Source organism: Ostrea edulis, chromosome 7 (genome assembly GCF_947568905.1).
Source record: "Ostrea edulis chromosome 7, xbOstEdul1.1, whole genome shotgun sequence".
Taxonomy (NCBI): Eukaryota; Metazoa; Mollusca; class Bivalvia; order Ostreida; family Ostreidae; genus Ostrea; species Ostrea edulis.
Window position 1 is genome coordinate 15,983,557 of NC_079170.1, and position 21,112 is coordinate 16,004,668.

The following is a 21,112-nucleotide window of genomic DNA, read 5'->3' on the forward strand; positions in this document are numbered from 1 at the left end:
AAGAAATAACATAAAAGATTTACATTTTAGAATTTTAAATGTCATGTATCGATCTGCTCATGTGAGCCAAGTTTCCATCAAAAAGTAAACTATGTTCAAGATTAAAAACAAATAAATAAGATAATGAAATGATATTGATAAAAAGAAATAATAAAATGAAAATAAAATTGCACACAAGTATAGGAAATCTTATCCTGCATCAAACCATGGATATGTACTCCGGCGTTTAATCATTGTTGTAAAATACGCTGTAACACTTATGACATATCTATTCACTTATTTGTATAAATTTCAAACAAATCATGGGCTCAATTTGTTCCTTAAATGACTTGAAATTTATTTTTCCCATACGTTTGCATTTTATATAGATATTTTTTTTATGTAAGCATATGCTAACTTCCGTCTTTACGTGATGATGTATAATCCAGATCTTTTATTAAAAATTATTATCGATATTGCACTTTATGATGATTGATTTTTATATTGCTTAACGTCCCTCACGTGAATTTTCGCTAATATGGAGACGTCACCATTGCCGGTGAAGGGCTGCAAGTTTTACGGCCATTGATCAGGGAGGAATCTTTATCGTGCCACACCTGCTGTGACACGGGACCTCAGTGTTTGCAGTCTCATCCGAAGGACCGCCCTATTTAGTCGCCTCCTACGACAAGCAAAAAGTACTGAGGACCTAGCTATTCTAACCCGGATCCCCACGGGAGTGCACTTTATAACAACGGGTCGGAACCCCAAGGGTCCGATAATGACCCTTCCCTTGTCTGTGTATACATATAGGTCTAGTTTGTATGTTTAATTTCTAACGACCTTCATAAAACTACAGAAACGATCCACTTGCAAAATTGGGATTTTAACCCCTCTCCCATTACCAAATCATTTTATTATCATATTTTTCCTTAAAATGTGCATGCATTATGCAGTTAGTCAGTTGCATCAAAGGTATTGATCTGACGGGGGTAAAAATAGCTGAGTACGTCGAATCGCAACGTCTCGGATTTAAATCAACTGTTACTAAAGAAACTTAATTTCTGAACATGTCTATGAGAATATTAATGTCTTGAATTCTGCCTAATGTTAAATATACATGTAATCTAACGGTAATGCAGGCACATGTAGCAATACCCCCTCCCCCTATTACTTTTCTATTACATGCCAAGTTTGATATATTGACTAACCCACCCCCACCCCCCTCCTCATTGTTTAAAATATGAATTGATGCATTGCCTATACATTTATTTCAGCAGACTGGTCACAGGGGCTAGGCCCGTTTTGAACCCGAACTCTTTGATACAATGAATTTACTATATTTGTGGTATCACAGACCCAGGGCCCAAAACGGACTTGATCCCTGTGAGACTGACGCGTAATAAAGAAGGACAACTCTAATTGATTTAAGATTCGGGCTCGGACTGTACAATATTTTTGTGCAAAAGCAGACTGCAAGTCATTGTGATTGTTTTCTTCCTACAAAGTATAAACAAACTCAGTCAGGTAAATACTACCACAAAATGATCTCAGGCGGGTCAGCATGGCGGCCATATTGCTCATTTACATGCATGTAGGAGCACTTACGATAGCTCTAGACCACTCGTAGGGTTACGATCAATACTGATCGTAAATCGCAAATCGTAACTTTTAGTGAAACGGTCGTACGTGCTACGTTCACATTTAAGTGTACGTTTACGATCTACGATCGTTTAGTGAAACGGCCGCCTGATGCCTAGGAGGAGTAAGGATCCCCTGTCGACCGGTCACACCGGTCACATCCGCCGCGAACCCTATATCTTGATCAGGTAAACGGAGTAATCCGTAGTGAAAATCAGTGAGCCAAAAAACGGTCTAACAATTGGTATGAAACACATCAGACAGTATTTTGATGTAATGATAGGTTGTATTGACAAATTAGATCGTTATAACGACCATAGAATTTGCAAATGTAGACTTTAATCGAGACTGTTGAAACCCCTGCACCATCAACTTGCTTGTCAGTAGCCTGCCTCGATTTGAATACTGACCATACGTAGAACAAGGTATTGCGTATCGAACCAGTTGAGAGATAAAAGCAACATATGCAGGCGATATAAAATACTGCTACATAAATATGGAATGTTGACGATGGAGAAGCTTGAATCATCCTGTTTGTCAAAATGCTGAGTTGTTAGATTGCCGTTAATATCTACTTTCAATAAAACATCTAAGTATGAAGCAGAAGTGGACGACTTCGTGGCGTCTTTTATTTTGAGTTTAAATGGACATATAGAATCGACATCTGAACGAAAGTTATCATCATTAATATATAAAACGTCGGGGATATGTCTAAATGTCGAATTGAAGGCCGCAGGAAGAGAATTCCTCTCGTGACGTATAAGTTTTTTAATAAATTCTGTCTCATAGAAATATAAAAACAGGTCAGCTAACAAAGGAGCACAATTCGTGCCCATGAGAATTCCAACAGACTGTTGGAAGACCTGATCACCGAAGACCACGAAAACAATTTCCATGCGGAACTCCAGCATATTTTTTTTTCAACTTCAGAGTAATTATGCATGGAATCAGAGTGGTGTTTAACAAAGTAATTTTTGATGACTGATCACTAGATATGAATATTTGCGTTTTCCATATTTGTTGAAGAAGCAACTGTCTATGATTTCAAAAAGTCTACCCTTTAATTTATCGTGAGGAATTGTCGTGTAAAGTGTTGAAAATCCCTACGTTTTGATGTTGATTTTAGAAAACTCTTGCAATTTCAAGTTTACTAAAGGTCCTTTAGAATTTTGTAGAATCCACATTTGATTTACACCACTTCTGGCAGATGTAGTCGCACAGTAAGTTTGAAATTTCTCTTTCACAGTTGTTAATATTTTCGTGAGGAGCAAAGTTAGGGGCTTAGTCGAGCACTTACTGGATCCAGCAATGTAACTTCGTTTGTAAGGGTTTTTATGAAGTTTAGGAATCCAGTATAAGCAAAGTAACTCATATTCATTCGACCCATTGACTGGGATATTAAATGTGTCTAAAAGTGGAGTATGGTTTTAGATAATTTCATCCTTTGAAAGTGTAGTTGGAGGATAAATATGATTACCAAAAGTGGAATTAATGCCAAGTTCATTTGAAATACACTTGCAAAATGAACCTTACAAATAAAGACAATGTTGTTACAATCTTCTCAGCTGGACCCAAAACATATTCCTCGTGTAATCTATTTATTCTATTTTCATGTAACCTGTTTCTAATTCTTTTATCACTTCAGGTTTATTAAACACAGAAGTTTGTAATATTCCTCATTTACTTTTTATCCATTATGACAATGCATAAGATTCTTTTTCATATTAAGCTCATCGTATGGCATAATCTTCGACAGAGTTCATAATAAAGATGAAGTTCTGTCGCCAATTGAAAGATCGAAGTTCTCTGTATGAAGGACCTTTTAGAATAAGTGATTTGAGGTACTCATTTTCAAGTATATCAACATCACCAGTAATGACATATCCAGCTGGAATATAGTTAAAAGAAGATGAAGAACAAGAACACGTAGGTGGATTAAGTATACACTGGTTTATATCCGGGCGCTGCAAAGTTTGTTCATAGTTAAAAAGTTTGGAAGAAATAGTAGAAGTATATTTATAGGAAGTACTGGGTGAAGACTTGAACTTGAAATAAGTTGGAATGTACGATTGATTTTTTTTATGACGAATCATGTTGCTTATGTTGATGGCATCTATTCCTTTGTTTATAAAGAAGTAGGTACAGTTTGTACTGTCATCTGGCCCAGAAAATAGATGATTTCAGCAGAGGTCTCAAAATCTGGCATTCAAATCAGGAATATATAAGCAAATCAAAACTACGTGTAATTTGATCTGAAATTGTTTTGTTTTATATGATAGGAGGTGAAGTTGGCATAAAATGGCCCAAAATGCCAAAATCAATGAAAAAATTAATAAATTCAGGGTGTTTTCCTTTCAAAAAACATACAGCCCATGCGTCGAGCAAATTCATATTCAAATACATTTTTCGTCTTCTCTTAATACACAATATATATTAATTGCATTTTGCTCGACGGATGGGCACACCTTTTCCTAAGCAATAATCTGAATCAAATTTAACAGTTATCAAACTCTTTTAAAAATGGCAGGAAAACTATTATTAACTCTTATTAGCTGACACAGTCTACACCCACCACCCTCTTTTTTCTCTCTCTATTACCCTCATTCAATGGCTGAATGAATAATTTCCTTTATAGATATAGAACTATCATAGATTGATAATATAGATTATTTCAGTAAATTACAAGTTTTATGAATTAATGTGCAAAGTATTGTTTGATTTCTGGTTGTGTAATTTTTAATAGGGGAGAAAAGAATAGAATTACATGTATATTAAAAGTGCATTGTTAAAAATTTGATTACGAGAAAATAGCAGTTGTGGATCGGTTAATGCTATCAAAACTGTGGTATACTGGGCTTCCTTGCATTTCAAAATAGTGGAAAACCAACGCTGCGGAAGGAGGCAGTGACTTCTACGTTGGTATATCAAGTACACATCAAATATCTTTCCAGCTAACGCAACCAATGGTTGGAGAAAAGCAAAGCGGATCGTAAACCCTTGGCTAGCGAAAATGGGTGTTCATATATCTTAAATGATTCGATATGCAAGGGCTCATTCTGGTTATGGTCAGTTTTGAAATCGAAGCAGGTTACTGACAAACAAGTTGATGGTGCAAGGGTTCCAACAGTTTCGTTTAAAGTCAGCATTTCGCAAATTCTATGGTCGTTATAACGATCTAGTCTGCCAATGTTTCATATCGATTGTTAAGGCGTTCTTGGCACACTGATTTTGACTCCGTTTACATGATCAAGATATAGGGCTCACGTCGGATTTGACCAGTCGACAGCGGATATGTACACCTCCTCCTAGGCACCTGATCTCACCTCTGGTGTGTCCAGGGATCCGTGTTTGCCTAACTCTCTATTTTATATTGCTTATAGGAGTTATGAGATTAATCACTTTTCGCTATTTTCATCTTTCATCCTTACATGATGATACTTTAATATTACATACGCAGCTAGGTTAAGGGCTTCCATAGTAAAACGCACAATAATCATGGGATAAAATTGCACCTCAAATCCACAGGTATCATTAAACTTGTCATGGTTAAACACCGAAACGATACTACCCATATGTTGACTGTGACTGAGCTATCGTAAATTCCCCTTATGGTAATTTCCCGTGACGTCAAATGAATGTCACGTAACTCTTTATTTTTAGAAAACGGCAAGAGCAAGAGGCCCTACCTGTGAACAAAAGGTCATGTTCATGTGGGTAACCAGCTGAATTATCATCGATATACTCTGAAAGAAATAAAAAAAATACTTAACATGAAGTGTGGGGAAAAAATGCATACTCAAAATAAACATGCTATAATTTAACAATATATTAACAGTCATCAGCGAATTACCAGGGTTGTCCACATTTCTATACATATCATAACGTTAATATACAAAACAGAATTTGCTCCCTGCACTTTTCAAACGCATAAATATATCTAGAAAATATTTCAGAAAAAATCATATTGTTTTTTTTTTTTATAGCAAATGAACCTGAACTTTGACACTATTGCTGTAGTATGAGATTATTTATGTATTTAAGGGAATTTTTAAACGCATCAGTCATTCAGATTAGGGGCGATTTCAAGGTCACAATATCATATGAATATCACCTTTGTGCATACTATATATTATAAATGGAGAATGATTTGATATCATAAAGGAATGATATATAAAATTATTTGACAAGAAATGTTTTCGCATATACAGCCCATCCCTTGATAACAGTAATAAATAACGACAAAATATTATGACACTTTCCCCGCGATACAACTATCAGAACATGTACGCTGTGACGTACTTTTTCATTGTGATGTCTGATGGTGCGAAATGCACAGAGGTACATTTATAACAGCACTGTGATTTTTCTCGGATAGCCTTAACCGAGTTGCGTACTGATACTTTCACATTACATGATGATACTTTAATATTACATAATACTTTAATATTACATGATGATACTTTAAAATATTACATGATGATACTTTAAAATATTACATGATGATACTTTAATAGTACATGATGATAATTTAGCTTAGTCCTGCAGTGACATCTCATTAAACCTTTCAATGGGTTTAACTTGCCATATTCGCCACATTTGCTCTACTCCTACTATTTGTTCAAGAACAGAACCCCCAAAACCCATCTCATGAACATAGGGTAAGATTCTTGCAAGATACAGTCCGCGACTGATGAAATTTCACGACAGGGCCGACAGTCCCTTCTCCAGTATAAAACCAAACTTGAAAATGATAGGGTTCCATTAGTCACTAAATATCATCCTGTCTTCAAGAACATCAACGTTATTCTGAAAAAACACCTTCTCATTAGCATACAGCTAACAAACGAATGGCTGATGTTTTTAATGAACCGCCGATGGCATCCTTAACACGTCCTTGAAACCTGAAGGACATGATAGTAAGGACTAAACTGGATAACCCTTTACCCAATGGTGGTTTCATCAAACATGCTCAGACCTCATATGTCAATTATCCAAATAAAGCTTAGACAATGAGGGTTTTAACATACCTGCCAAAGGTCGCAGTTATGAAATATTAGGAAAATTTTCCTGCAAACCCAATAACTGTATCTATCTCATCAGTTGATACATCTGTCAGAAGCAGTGCGTAGGAGAAACAAAAGATGGATCAACAACAACCGGTCATCTGTCAAAACCAATAAATATTTGCCAGTAGCTACACATTTCAATGGCATTAATCACCGATGAAGAACATGAGAGTAGTAGTTAATGACCATGACCATAGTTGGTCAGATACCGAAAGAAAACAGAAGGAAAACTTCTGGATGCACAGTTTGAAGCCATTCGAATCGCATGGTAGCAACAACATTGTCGTTTTTGTAAGGATGATTATTAGGATTGTACTCTAAACGAATTTGTCATTAGTTCCACTTTCGGTACTCGCACTTATACTCCAACTGCCCTTTCAAAAGATGAAATTCTTCAAAACCATGGCTCGGTTTTAGATACATTTAATATCCTAGTAAATGGGTCGAATAGATATGAGTTACCCTACCTATACTGGATTCCTAAACTATATAAAACCCCTTACAAACAAAGATGCATTGCTGGATCCAGTAAGTGCTCTACCAAGCTCCTATCTTTGCACCTCACGAAAATATTAGCAGTTGTGAAGGAGCAACTTTAAACTTAATGTGCGATTAAATCTGCCAGAAGTAGTGAAATTAGCTGTGGGTTCGAAAAAATTCTAAAGAACTTTCAGTAAACTTAATATCGCAAAACTTTCCTCAAATCAACAACATCAAAAGGCATTAATTTTCAACACTTTACACAACCATTCATCACGATAAATTAAAGACTAGACTTTTTGACATCAGAAGGAAAAAATAGCGACCAATCATCCAAACATTACTTTGTTACATATATGTAAACATCTCTTTGATTCCATGCACAAGTGCTCTGAAGTTGAAATAAAAATATACTACGATCCCTCATTGACAATATCCTCGTGGTCTTTGGTGATCAATTTTTCCAACAGTCTGTTGGAATTTCTATGGGCGTGGCTTATGCTCCTTTTTTAGCTGATCTGTTTTTATATTTCAATGAAACAGAATTTATTCACAACTTCTACAATATCTCGATTCGACATTTAGAAAAATCGACGTTAAAAATATCTATTAACAACAATAACTTTCATTCATATATCGATTCAATATATCCCTGAATAAAAGACATTAAAAGCTGTTCCAGTCACAGAGTGTTCCAGCCGTGACGATTGCATCCAACTGCTTATCTGAAATTAACACACACACACACACAAAAAAAAACCCCACGAGACACGAAAGTAAGGATCTAAGATTAGTGGTAAGGAAGGTTGAATGTTTTTGCAGTCGACTGACGACTTTGCGTTTGACGTCACGTTTTTTTGCTGTGTTCGGCTAATATTCCGACAATCATGACGTGGATGACTCTAAATACCCGTGGTAGTGCCCTTGGGGTGCCGGAAAATGGCACAGTAATAACAAATAAAGGCTCTGTATCACTTTGATAAATGGATTTAACCTGTAGTGGTTAAATTGTAATATTTATCTTTCTACCTATCTATGTATTTATCTATCTATCCCTCTATCTATCTATCCCTCTATCTATCTATCTATTTATCTATCTATCTATCTGTCTGTCTATCTATTTATCTATCTGGCTGTTTAAACATCTATTTATTTGTCTATTTGTCAATAGGTCTCTGATATACTCTCTCTCTCTCTCTCTCTCTCTCTCTCTCTCTCTCTCTCTCCGAGTGACCTAAGTGAGGACGTCCTCACAATATTTATATTATACATATATACACATATATTATTCTAAAGGCAAAAACTTACTATGTTAGGTATAGTTATAGGGATGCCTATGAAAGTTTTTCTAATAATTCCTTTCGAATTTTGAAAAAAGGGGTTTTGAGAGAGAATATTAGTAAGGACATGTCCTCACACCACTGGTCCTCACAAAACTAATATTTTGTATCTACATATTTCACATGCTGTAGGTCGCATTTATCCGGATTATTGCGAGGACATTTTTTGTCCTCATAGTGCAATTCTGTCCTCACAACTTTTGTCCATTCGTTGGAATGTGTCCTCTCTTTACACGTTTTACTGGCCACCCGCTCTCTCATTATCTCTGCCTGTGAATTATTTGATATTTTAATCAGAAATATTGAAAGAATAAATGTTTTCCCTAAGATATGATATCAGGGGGAATTTTGCTATTAGTATGTCCTATAAAACATCGAATATGGAAAAGACAACTATTGCGCAACTTTGTTTTGTCATTGCTTTTCATATTGATTTCAGCTGACCATGCACGGGTTTGGACATTTCATATTTTGCGTTCATGGTGAACATCATACATGCACATATATCCCTCAGATATACATTTTATCAATTGTAAATAAAATGCAAACACATGATATCCTATGTTGCTCTCGACCGTCCCAAAGATATTGGAAGTTGACGATGGAGTTTAAGTTTCACAATTCCTACAAAGAATGCAAAATTCAGTATGGTAAACACGGATGCCTGGACATACCAAAGAAGGGACCTGCTGACAAGTCCTACACAAAATTAAGTATGGTAAACACGGATGACTGGACATACAAAATTAAGTATGGTAAACACGGATGCCTGCACATACCAAAGAAGGGGTCTGCTGACAAGTTCTCCACAAACCTTTATTGAACTCCGCAAACAATTTTATCACACATAAATGTATACATTCATCTTCTGACCTGCAAATCGTATGATTTTGATAACGATAGGAATAATAGTAAATAATAATAATAGTAAATAATAATAATAATAATATTTATATAGCGCCTGCTATATAGCAAATTGCTCTAAAGCTTTTAAACGGTAAGAAGAGGAAAACAACACTAAAACACAATCAAATGAAATTAAATGGCAGTACAACATAATATCTCACATGTTCTGAGATTGATCACTGTTTGTTATTTTCACCTTTCATATGTAAACATATCAGTGAAATATTAATCAAAAGTCTCACTCTCTAAGAATTAAGAAGTGGGTGATAGCGTTCATGTTAAAATTAATAGACGGAAAAGCAAATAAAGTTTGAAATTTTCTTTACTAGAAATATTAGAACTTTTATAAGGATTTTCTTTTGCATCAGCAATATTGAAATTATTCTTTCAAAAGCAAATTTGTTTGTTGTAAAAAATAATAATGGAAATCTAGAATATGTCATGGAATTCTAAAACAAATTAATGTTGGTTTTATGATGGTGAACAAACAGACATATCGTTAGCATAACCATTGAACATTTGTCCATTACGTGACTGTAAATGATTTCGCCATTATCGATGAATTGTGCAATTCACAGAAATGTCCAAAACGCTTTACACATTTGTAAAAGCGCTTACATCCTCTATAATTTTTAAACTGTAACAATTTAGATAAATATTTATGAAAACATGCACATCATATTGATTATTATGTTTACTGAGAACTGTGAGGCATCGAGAGAATAATAACTATCACAATAAATGTACATTCACGTAACTGGAGAATAGTGACAGTTTAAAATGTAACTGCGCATGTTTGAAGCTAATTAACATGCAAACCCAAAAGTAATAAATCTAAATGTTTTGCATTATTTTGACTGTGTGCCAGAAATGCAAACTTAAACTGGTCCATTAGTTTCCTGATTCATGATGTCAGGGTATCGTATTAAACAATGGAAGTAAAAGGCAACACTATTAGAAGTTGTTAATAATACAACAACCATACATGTATATAAAGCGACTGTAAGTCAGACAGGAGACAGTGAGGACTTCTGTAAGTCAGACAGGAGATAGTGAGGACTTCTGTAAGTCAGACAGGAGATAGTGAGGACTTCTGTAAGTCAGACAGGAGATAGTGAGGATTTCTGTAAGTCAGACAGTAGATAGTGAGGACTTCTGTAAGTCAGACAGGAGACAGTGAGGACTTCTGTAAGTCAGACAGGAGATAGTGAGGACTTCTGTCTTTGACCGTAAGGTTTTCGGAACATTACTTAATTTTATCTGTATAATAACTGTGTTGGATTGCTTGCTGACATAATGAAAACCATTAGGATATCCATTCGCTGTTTTCTATACATGATGTTGTGTACTTTGTCAAAAGCATATTTACAAACCCAACGCTACACGATGGAAGCTTCGCTTGACAACAAAATCTCTAATGTCAGTCTCATGGGAATACATCATTCGGAATCCCTTACTGAATGTTCCTCGATATGTTGTGGTGAATGTTGTGCATGTTTTGGCTTTAATCCCAAACTAAAGAAGTGCCGTATCCATCAGTCATGTGACCCAGCAGACATGACCATCAACGAAAAAGGATGTAGGAATTTTTATCCTGGCGGTATGTTGTTTCACAAACCTCATTTTTGGGAATTGAACTTTCCTAGGTCATAACGTACTCTGCTCATGAATATATTACATACAACTTTGGTGTGTGTCCCATCACATCTTCATTTTGAAGTACACACACACACACACACACACACACACACACACACACACACACACACACACACAGGTACATGTATATATATATATGACACTGTTATTTTTTTAAACCTCAAATTTTCAATTCGCTTTATGTTGTCCAGCAAATTCTGCAAAGCTTTTATATTCTGATATGTTTACAAACAAATGCGTGAGGCGACAATCGGATCAAAATACCTACATCAGTATGTGCATTTAACAAACTCCAACTTTATATTATTAGTAGCAATCAATAGTTGTCCATGTCTTTCTTTCAGTGCGGCATCTGCATAAAAGCTGTATGGAGATTTTACAAAGTTATCCATGCTTGAAAGGAAAAAATGGGGTATATTCGATAAATGTCAATGATGAGAAAAAGAAAGTGTACTGTGACATGACTACAGATGGAGGGGGCTGGACGGTGAGTACATAGAGATCGGCAATACTAAAAAAACGCGAATAGTCGGTGATGTCACCGATACATGGCGGTAGCATACACTATAGCAGAGTGGTCAACTTATCCCATCGGCAATATTAAAAAGAGAAACTTGGATCCTCCAGGAGAAACTTAGATCCTCCAGAAAGAAACTGTGTGGGAAAGTACCCTTAGGTAGGAAAATTATTTGTATCAAACGCAGTTCTATAAGAGACCTCTCCGAATTGTACATCAAACGCACGGTTCTATAAGAGACCTCTCCAAATTGTACATCAAACATAATATGTTCAAATTGTGTTGAGTTGTACAGTTAAACATAATATTGTTACGGGTCGGAATCACCTTTATAAAGTCCAGCAATTACACTCGATTCAAAGATTTAACAATTTACATACAAGTAATTACAGTAAAACATATCAATGGATAAATATTAACATACATTGGCCTAATCCAAGTTCAGAAAGCAATGCCCGATGTTGATTTACCACTGACAATGAAGTTGAATTCACATACGAGAATGAACGTCTTTAAGTGCTGTCGTAAATTGGTCATTAAGTCCAGTCCCCAGTGAAGGAATATCCTATGTAATTCTACTGTGTTGCGTGTTACCACAAAATTTACAATCTATTTGTACAAAAATTGAAATAAAATCCTAGCGAATTTTAGGTTTTGAAATTATACAATTGAAAACAAACAGTTTGATATTTTTTGAGCTTTCCCAAACCTCGTTCTGAAATAGAACATTTAATATCTTTTTAGGTGACATGTGTCAATATCTAGTACAAACGTACTACACAAAGATATGTTCAAATTAAGATAACTTGTACAGTCAAATGCATTATTTTTAAATTTCGTTGTTTACACAGTTAAATAGGATAGGATCTTTTTTTTTAAGTTGCAAAGAATAGCGACACTTGTTTTATATGCTGAGATTAGTTTGATAAGCTGTGTTGTCATAGTTAGTAAAGAGAAGACAGACATGATTATGGCGGGGTGACTTGCACTTCAATCACGTGATCAGTATCCTGCCTGTGTATAATATGTAGATTACTCTCCCATCCAAACTAAATAAAGATCTAGAAAGAATATATTTTAAACGACTTCCAACGTGTTCAGAAATAGAAGACGATAATTCGTATTTAGTGATGACGGCTTGGTATTTAAAAAAAATAATTTAAAACTGAGAAGTAATACGCTTTTTCACTATTTGCAGTGATGCATACAAAACTTTGTACACATTTGATTACCTCACAGAATATGAAATGTGGAGGTTATATATTTTGTAGGCTATCCAAAAACGACAGGATGGTTCTACAGACTTTTACAAGAATTGGACACAGTACAAAAAAGGATTTGGAGACCCATTCAAAAACTACTGGATTGGTAGGATTACCATTCATGTTACATGTAGAACCATTGAGATAGAAACAGACTGACATTAATTTATCATTGGGTGAATTTGGACAATCATGTTAGAACATGGTCAATACGTAAATATAAGTATGTTTACGATATCATGAAATATGTCTATCCCCAGGTATGGTAGATTTGTGTTGGACCATATCATATACATGTACACGACGTGACGTAGCATGGTATACACAGATAAAGCAAATAATTTTGCATGAAAGAAGTGGCCCATCTTGAATCTACATATCCTGGGGATACTTGTATATTGATATGACCAATTAAGGTTATGCTGTTCTTGAGGAATGAAAGGTGAAGATAACGAACAGTGATCGATCTCACAACTCCTATAAGCAATACAAAATATAGTGTTGGGCAAACACGGATCCCTGGATATATCAAAGGTGGGATCAGGTGCCTAGAAGGAGTAAGCATCCCCTCTCGACCGGTCACACCCGCCGTAAGCCCTATATCTTGTTTAGGTACACGGAGTTGTCCGTAGTCAAAATCATTGTGCCAATAATTCAATTTAAAAGATTTTCGTCTATGTCCCCATGTCTGGTTTTCACTGTAGCGCGATCCGTTACGATCTTGACACCACCATTGACCATTCGCAGCTGATCGCGGAAGTTTTCTGGAATTTCAGGTGTTGATACGAGGTGATGTGAGTTAATACATTCTTGTAAGAATTGTTGCGCTTTGGAACGGAAATGTCACGATAAATAAGTATCAACTGACACAATCTGAACACCGTTCAGATGCGATTACATGGGTTCTGAGATTCTCCCGATCAAGTTCACGATTGGACCTCGATCGCATACGATCATAACGATCCGGGTTCCCGATTTGGAACGATCATGCACGTTCAAGTACGTTCGTATACGTTACAATACGTTAATCATGAACCGATGCGCTATGTTGCAATAGGATACGGTTGTGGTTGCGATGTCTTTCACGATCTGGATCGAGCTGATCACTGACTGACCGATGATTTCATTTGGTAACATCCAGTAAGTGAGCCATACAACACACAGCCACTGAAAGTGGTGGAACATGAGGTTTAAAACAAAATGGCGTTGGCAGCATTACTGTATGCTTATCACATAAATATCGTGGCAGACCGTAGAACATCGCAACAAAGCGTGGACTTTACTACGTGTAGGGGTCGACTCAAAGTATGGGCATCTTTATAATGGGACCTAATGGGATTTTCTCCTATGATAGATGGCTTTTAATATTTTTCATATTTTTGCCTTAGAGGTTTCAATCTTTTCAATATATGTGAAAGTCGTAGACATATTTGACAATATGATGAAATAAAATCAACAAGTCTCCGTTTAGAAAGACCAAGGGACCATCTCAAAGTTTCCTCCCTGAGACATTTTTGGCTCTTATAAAACACTATTAGGCAAAAGTTTGAAGACGAAACCCTATAATTTTGTTTGAAACTTTTTCAATTCATGGGGACTTACAAAATCTATCAAAATAATCTATTGGGCGTAGATCAGGGTAAAAATGAAATCAGAAGATTGATTAGGGAACGTTTCAAAGTTTTCATTTGAGAATCTACTTATAGTTGTACGTGTAACAACTACATACATCAACAATGATGTATTAATGATTAAGTCATTTGTTTCATTGATGAGATAATTTCATGTTTAAAGACCTTTAATTTTGTAATAACTGATAAAATAAGATTATTATGGTGTAAACGGTTCCAAGGGACTATCTCAACGTTTCCTTTTCAGCCAACATTTTTTACTATTATTCATCAATATTAGGCCAAATTTGTAGGATGGAAGCGCGTATCATTTTGTTGGCAAATTACTCAATACATAGGACCTTACTTATGCTTTTTTAAAAATACATTATGTATGGATCATGATGGAAAATAAATTTGGGGAATTGCTTAGGGAATATCTCATTTTCTTCTGATAGTCTGAAATGGTTATATCCGTTACATGTAATAATCATTTTTTTATGCGTGATTTAGATGTTTCTTTGAATCTGGGATACTTGATAATTGTAGTACATTACTAACTTTCATATGATCAGGAAAATGAATTAAATAGCTATATGAATATTTGATATAGAATAAAGAAATATCAGGAAATAGTTAAAAATCTCAGAACAGTTAAAAGAATCACAAAATTATGTTCTCAAAACTATACAAATTTAGTTTCAATCTCATGCGTAAATAAATACAATGCTACTTTATAAATAATACTATCAAAAGTTCAACCATATGTGATTAGCTTACCAATGGCTCCATGCATACCTCAGCTATAGTAAAATATACATAGCAAGGTCAGAGATCATAATCAAAATCACCAGGTCGTTAAGTTTACTATTCGGGGGTTGGGGTTGGGGGGGTTGGGGGGGGGGGGGGTTACTGCCATTATACATGCTTGTTGGAATAAGTAGGGCCCAAGTATTTCTATAACGAAGTCTCTATCATGTGTATTGTTTTACCTAATTACATTTACGTTATAAATGTGATCTTAAATATATAAATAAATTATTACAAAATTTGTAATCGGAAAACGTGTACACTATACCCATGATACTCTGATTATATAGGAATGGGATATTTATTGGAGGATCTGCCAACGAAAGGCCTACAGTGCACAATAATATAGGGTTATTGAACTTATATTGGTGAATATTGGCACGAGTTGGCTGTAAAAATGCACGAGCTTGTTTGTTTGTTTTTCTATGAGAAAGAAGTGTTCTACAATAGATATGCGTCAAATTGTATTTACTATTAATTTACTATCTTCGATATCGCTATATTATTTTTCCCTTTTGGATTTTCCCCCTTCTAAACTAGAACATTGTATACACTTATAAAATTTATTTTGAACAATAGGCCTATATGCAATTTAAAACAACTGTGACATTGAGTTTGAACCATGTGTCGTGTAATCACTTTTTTTTATTTGCTGATGTATTTACACATTTGAGTGCATTTTCATGCTGTCCCTCGAGGGCCCTTGCCGTTTGGAAATATGAACATTTAGGAAAAAATATACATGTATATACATGCGTACATGATAACGCATATTAAAATCAATGATCTGACTTTATCTTTGGGACAAAGGTCGAGTCGAACTTTTTCTATAGATAATTTCTTTTTTGTAATATTTTTCCGCCAGGAAATTGTCTGACGTCTGCTCTTGTCTCTAAAGTCGTAAAATCAGTTTTTAAACAATTTGGTCTTAGTATCTTTAGAATTTACTATATTTGAACATGAATTAGCAGTCTTTTAATTTTTTATTTAAAAGACATCGTATTTGTTAAAATATTTAGAGTTCACTTTTTACAACTTCATGAAAGTTAAACGATGCGCAACAACTACACAGAACGCGAATATTCGAATTGTGCTCGGCCTCGTTAAATGAAATTAAAGGACAGTATGACATATGATCTTATATCTGCGAATTGTTCAAATAAAACACTACGATTAAGATTGACAGCTAAAGTCTCTCTCTCTCTCTCTCTCTCTCTCTCTCTCTCTCTCTCTCTCTCTCTCTGTGTGTGTGTGTGTGTGTGTGTGTGTGTGTGTGTGTGTGTGTGTGTGTGGAGCACTATGCATTGTATTTGAAAGCAAGGAAATAAAACGCTAAGAAGATTTAGATAGTTGCATTAAAAACGATCATTGAAAAAAAAGTACTGTACATATCGAAAAGGCTTAAAAATTATGGGAAAGCATATATTTTTAAAATGGGTTTTAACAGTCTTAAGAACATGAACACAATATCATGTGACGGAATTCAGTCTATATTATTTAACATAGAGAGATTATTGCATGCTTAACTCCGTATCGCATCTCATATCAGCCCGAGTGGCCATATATCAGCCCGAGGACCGAAGGCCCGAGGGTTGATATGGGGCTCGATTGCTGATATGACATATGCTATGGATTTTAGCATGTAATATTCTATTCAACATGTACTGTACTTTTTCTAATATTAATTAATCTTGTATACATACAGTATAGTGTTTGGGGGGAAAGGGAATGTGATATAGGGTTTGATGGCTGATTTAGTTGATGGTACTATTCTTTTTATCACATGCGGGTTGATTTATTGCATTTAATTTAAAGGTAGATCAAGAAATATTTGATACATCGCCTACCTTGATTTACTATGGTAAAAACTTTGATACATTGATTTACTATAATAGTAAAAACCCGATGACTATAACAACAGTAAAAGCTTAATTCGATAAAAACTTTGATATATTATTTTACTACAGTAAGAATTGACTTACAATGATGAAAACTTTGATATATTATTTTACTACAGTAAAAATTGACTTACAATGATAAAAACTTTGATATATTATTTTACTACAGTGAACACCTTGATACATTGATTCACTATGACAAAAACTTTGATACACTGATTATTACGAGGAAATACGTAATTTCCGGCTTGATATGCATTTTTGCACGTCGGTCTGATATGTGATATGGATTTTCGGACCGGTTGTTGATATCGCCTTTTGTGACGTCACCCGCATCACGCATGAGGAACCTGCAAAATCATTTCCGAGTATATGATACCGAGCGAAGCTCGGATGGGCCGAAGGCCCGTCCGCGAAGCAAAGCTCTAAAGGTAACACGTATGTAAAAGAAAAAAGTCAAAATCAGCAAAAGAAAAAGAGATAAGCTCTATATACGTTCACTAAAATTTTCGTGATCCATATGGGCGCCGCCATTTATTTTTTCTTTACCTGCTTCAACAGTTATTCATGTTTTATTTTGAATGCCAATAATAGAAGACTCTGACGTGCAATTCGTCATTTAAACACTCAGTTTGTTCAAAGTGAATAGTATAATTATCATTGTAACAGGTTTTAGCAAATAATTATATATAAAACCGTAATATGACTAAATAGATGAACGAGTTCATGAGTTTCTTTGAATAAGAATATACGGTAAATTTATGGATACTTTTTTCCATTTTGAATTTATAATTTTGTTTAGTTTTATAACTGCCTTTTTCATTGCATACGGAATGTATTATTGTTGTTTATAATTGTTTGTTTTGAAAAAGACAAAAGAGTCGAGGCTAAATGTGACGTCACAATGCACAGTTTACGTCGCCTTGCGTTTTATTTCCCGCGTTCAATGAATAGGCGGATCCTGTAAAACTGTTGTCCCCATATAAACCCCTTTGATATTGATATGTTACTGGGTGTTTAGCGCAAGGAAAATTTCATTAAAAATATATATTTTCAAATGAATCATAATTTACCGTACTTAAAGGAATTATGATTACCACTTGGGACACTCCAATGACCATTACATGCTTTGCTCGGTCCAACGGTCACACCGTATACATATTAATCTGGAATATCAGTAATAAACAATCACAACATTTAATATTCCAAATTGCAATTAAAAGATATAGATACTTAGAATTTATATACGAGAAGAAAAAATTGCACTTGCTTGCACGAAGCAGTTGTAAATCAACGGATGTTAGATACCTTACCATGTACAGAATAGTGGGTACATTTTGTAAGCTTGGAATCAAACATACCGTAAGAAAAATAAAAACATTTCATTTCGTGTGAAAATCTTATTTTGCATATCTCTTTAGCAGACTGAATATAATATAATTTCTTTCCATGCACCAATATTCTTTTCTATTTCTTAATAAACAGGAAACGATGTAATTCACAATTTAACAACGACAAATCAGGAACTACGAGTGGAGCTGTTGAGTTTTGCTGACGAGAAAGCGTACGCCCTGTACTCCGCATTTCAAGTTGGAAACGATAGCAGTAAATACCTGCTTACAGTGTCGGGGTATAATGGAACGGCGGGTATGTATGTTTTACATATCATCATGCTAACTCGCCACAAAACAAAACACATTCACATCACACACACAATATCCTAAAAAAATAAATCTAATATCCAATGGTTACATGCCATGCTGCGGATTTCAATGGTGTGTAACAAATTGTTGTCAAACTGGCTGTGTTAGTTTTGACAATAGTGTGTAAACACAAGTCAGGTATGCTAAAATGTATCCTACAATATTTATTACTTAAGGCATAGCATTAAAACATACTTATTACATATAAAGCATACAACAGAGCAAATACATAGTTACCAACAGGCACAATGACACAAGACAACAAGCAGGTGCATATAGTTCTAAGGCATGGTTCCGACTGTCAACTCAGGGAATTCCCACATATATATATGGTTATCCACGTCATAGGTTACCGGAAGTGAACTGTGACTAATCGGAATACCCAACCCGACTACACTCCTCCCCGTTTTATAAGTTCCACAAATATGGAATTTTGGAATACTTCCTAAAGCAGCACGTGTAAGGTCGCACACAATCTGAAGTCGACTTTTATTCATTCACGCAACTGTTGAAAGTTTCTTCAGCACTGTCCAAGATTTGAGAATATCACAGCACTTGAATGTTCATCACAGCTCTAGGAAATAATAACGAAGAGGGGTGTTGTCTACCATGATCCACCGCTGATCTGAAACTAAATGCCTGTTTTACAATATTTCTTAAATAAAATTACAGTGTGTGAAAGCAAAATTATACCACTTGATAAAATCTATTGAAGTTGATTTGTACAAAATGACAACATAAAGTGAATTAATACAGCTACATATTTAACACTTGCCTCTACTATTTAAACAAATTGGGTTTTAGAAAATATCACCAATAAATAAACAGTATTTGTACAAAATGACAGCATAAAGTGAATTAATACAGCTACATATTTAACACTTGCCTCCACTATTTAAACAAATTGGGTTTTAGAAAATATCACTATTTATCAATAAATAAACAGTATTTGTATAAATGACATATGCATATTCAGAATTAAATAATACATGGTCTCAGGCTATGAAATAATGAAACAAAAACTTAGAATATTTGTTATTTTGAAGTTGATCTTCAGTAATTGAGAATATACATGATTTAGAATTTCACAAACTGGAACAAAATCATTCTTTTGAGACAATATAAAACACAAAGCCAGAGGCTCTTGTGTGTAAAACAATATACAGTCAGAGACTGCATGCAATAAACCGAGATACAGTCAGACACTGTATGACGGTTGTTACCCTTTACTGTGTAGTCACAGCCAGGTATAATTCTAAACACAGCCATAAACTGTAATATTCACAGCAATTGACTGTAGGAAAATACAACCAAAAATAAACACAGCCATAGACTGTAATGTTCACAGCCAGCGACTGTAAGGAAATATAACCCAAATAAGCACAGCCATAGACTGTAATGTTCACAGCCAGCGACTGTAAGAAATACAACCGAAATAAACACAGCCATAGACTGTAATATTCACAGCCATAGACTGTAATGTTCACAGCCAGCGACTGTAAGGAAATACAACCAAAAATAAACACAGTCATAGACTGTAATATTCACAGCCAGCGACTGTAAGGAAATACAACCCAAAATAAACACAATCATAGACTGTAATGTTCACAGCCAGCGACTGTAAGGAAATACAACCCAAAATAAGCACAATATTAGGCATTCTTTCACGGATTCTACCGTTAATACCTTAAACTTTGGTCTGGTATAAAATATCCAGAGCAGGCTCTTGATCAAAACTCAATGGTTTTAGCTGGTCTAAACTATTGGTCTCTCAAAGAGAGTGACAAAAACTAACATTTTTGAATTCGTCCAAAAATAGATAACATACTGCTATAATAGTAGTCTACTATTTGTCTGACCTAGTCCAAAGCCTGATAAATAACACATCAGAACTACTAGCTCTTGTAAGAAAACTAAACGAAACAGTTATTCTTAAAGAACCAGAGTTATAAGAAAACCATCTAAACAAAACAGTTATTCTTAAATATTTTCAAAAACTAAAGTATAAAAACTAGAAGTAAGAGCACTACTCTACTATATCTCTAAAACCAACAGTGTATAGATCACTGGCTATCAAACATCAATAAGCAAATTAACTAAATAAATTCAGTATATAGGACACTGAATACAAAATATACTAAGAGTAACAGTGCATAAAACACTGGCTACAGAGTGTAAGAAAATGCACCCATTTCCAAAGATATACAAACATGCAGTGTCTGCACACTTTAATGGAACGCA

General features: G+C 34.9%; 1 protein-coding gene across 1 annotated transcript in view; it reads left to right on the plus strand.

Moving 5' to 3' along the window:
- Positions 1 to 11,619: 11,619 nt before the first annotated feature.
- Positions 11,620 to 21,112, plus strand: part of LOC125655310 (ficolin-2-like) — a 19,061-nt gene continuing 9,568 nt past the window's right edge. The window contains exons 1-3 of the mRNA XM_056145578.1: positions 11,620 to 11,625; positions 12,860 to 12,956; positions 18,654 to 18,815. Of these exons, the coding sequence (XP_056001553.1) occupies positions 11,620 to 11,625; positions 12,860 to 12,956; positions 18,654 to 18,815 (265 nt within the window). The remainder of the gene's footprint in view (positions 11,626 to 12,859; positions 12,957 to 18,653; positions 18,816 to 21,112) is intronic.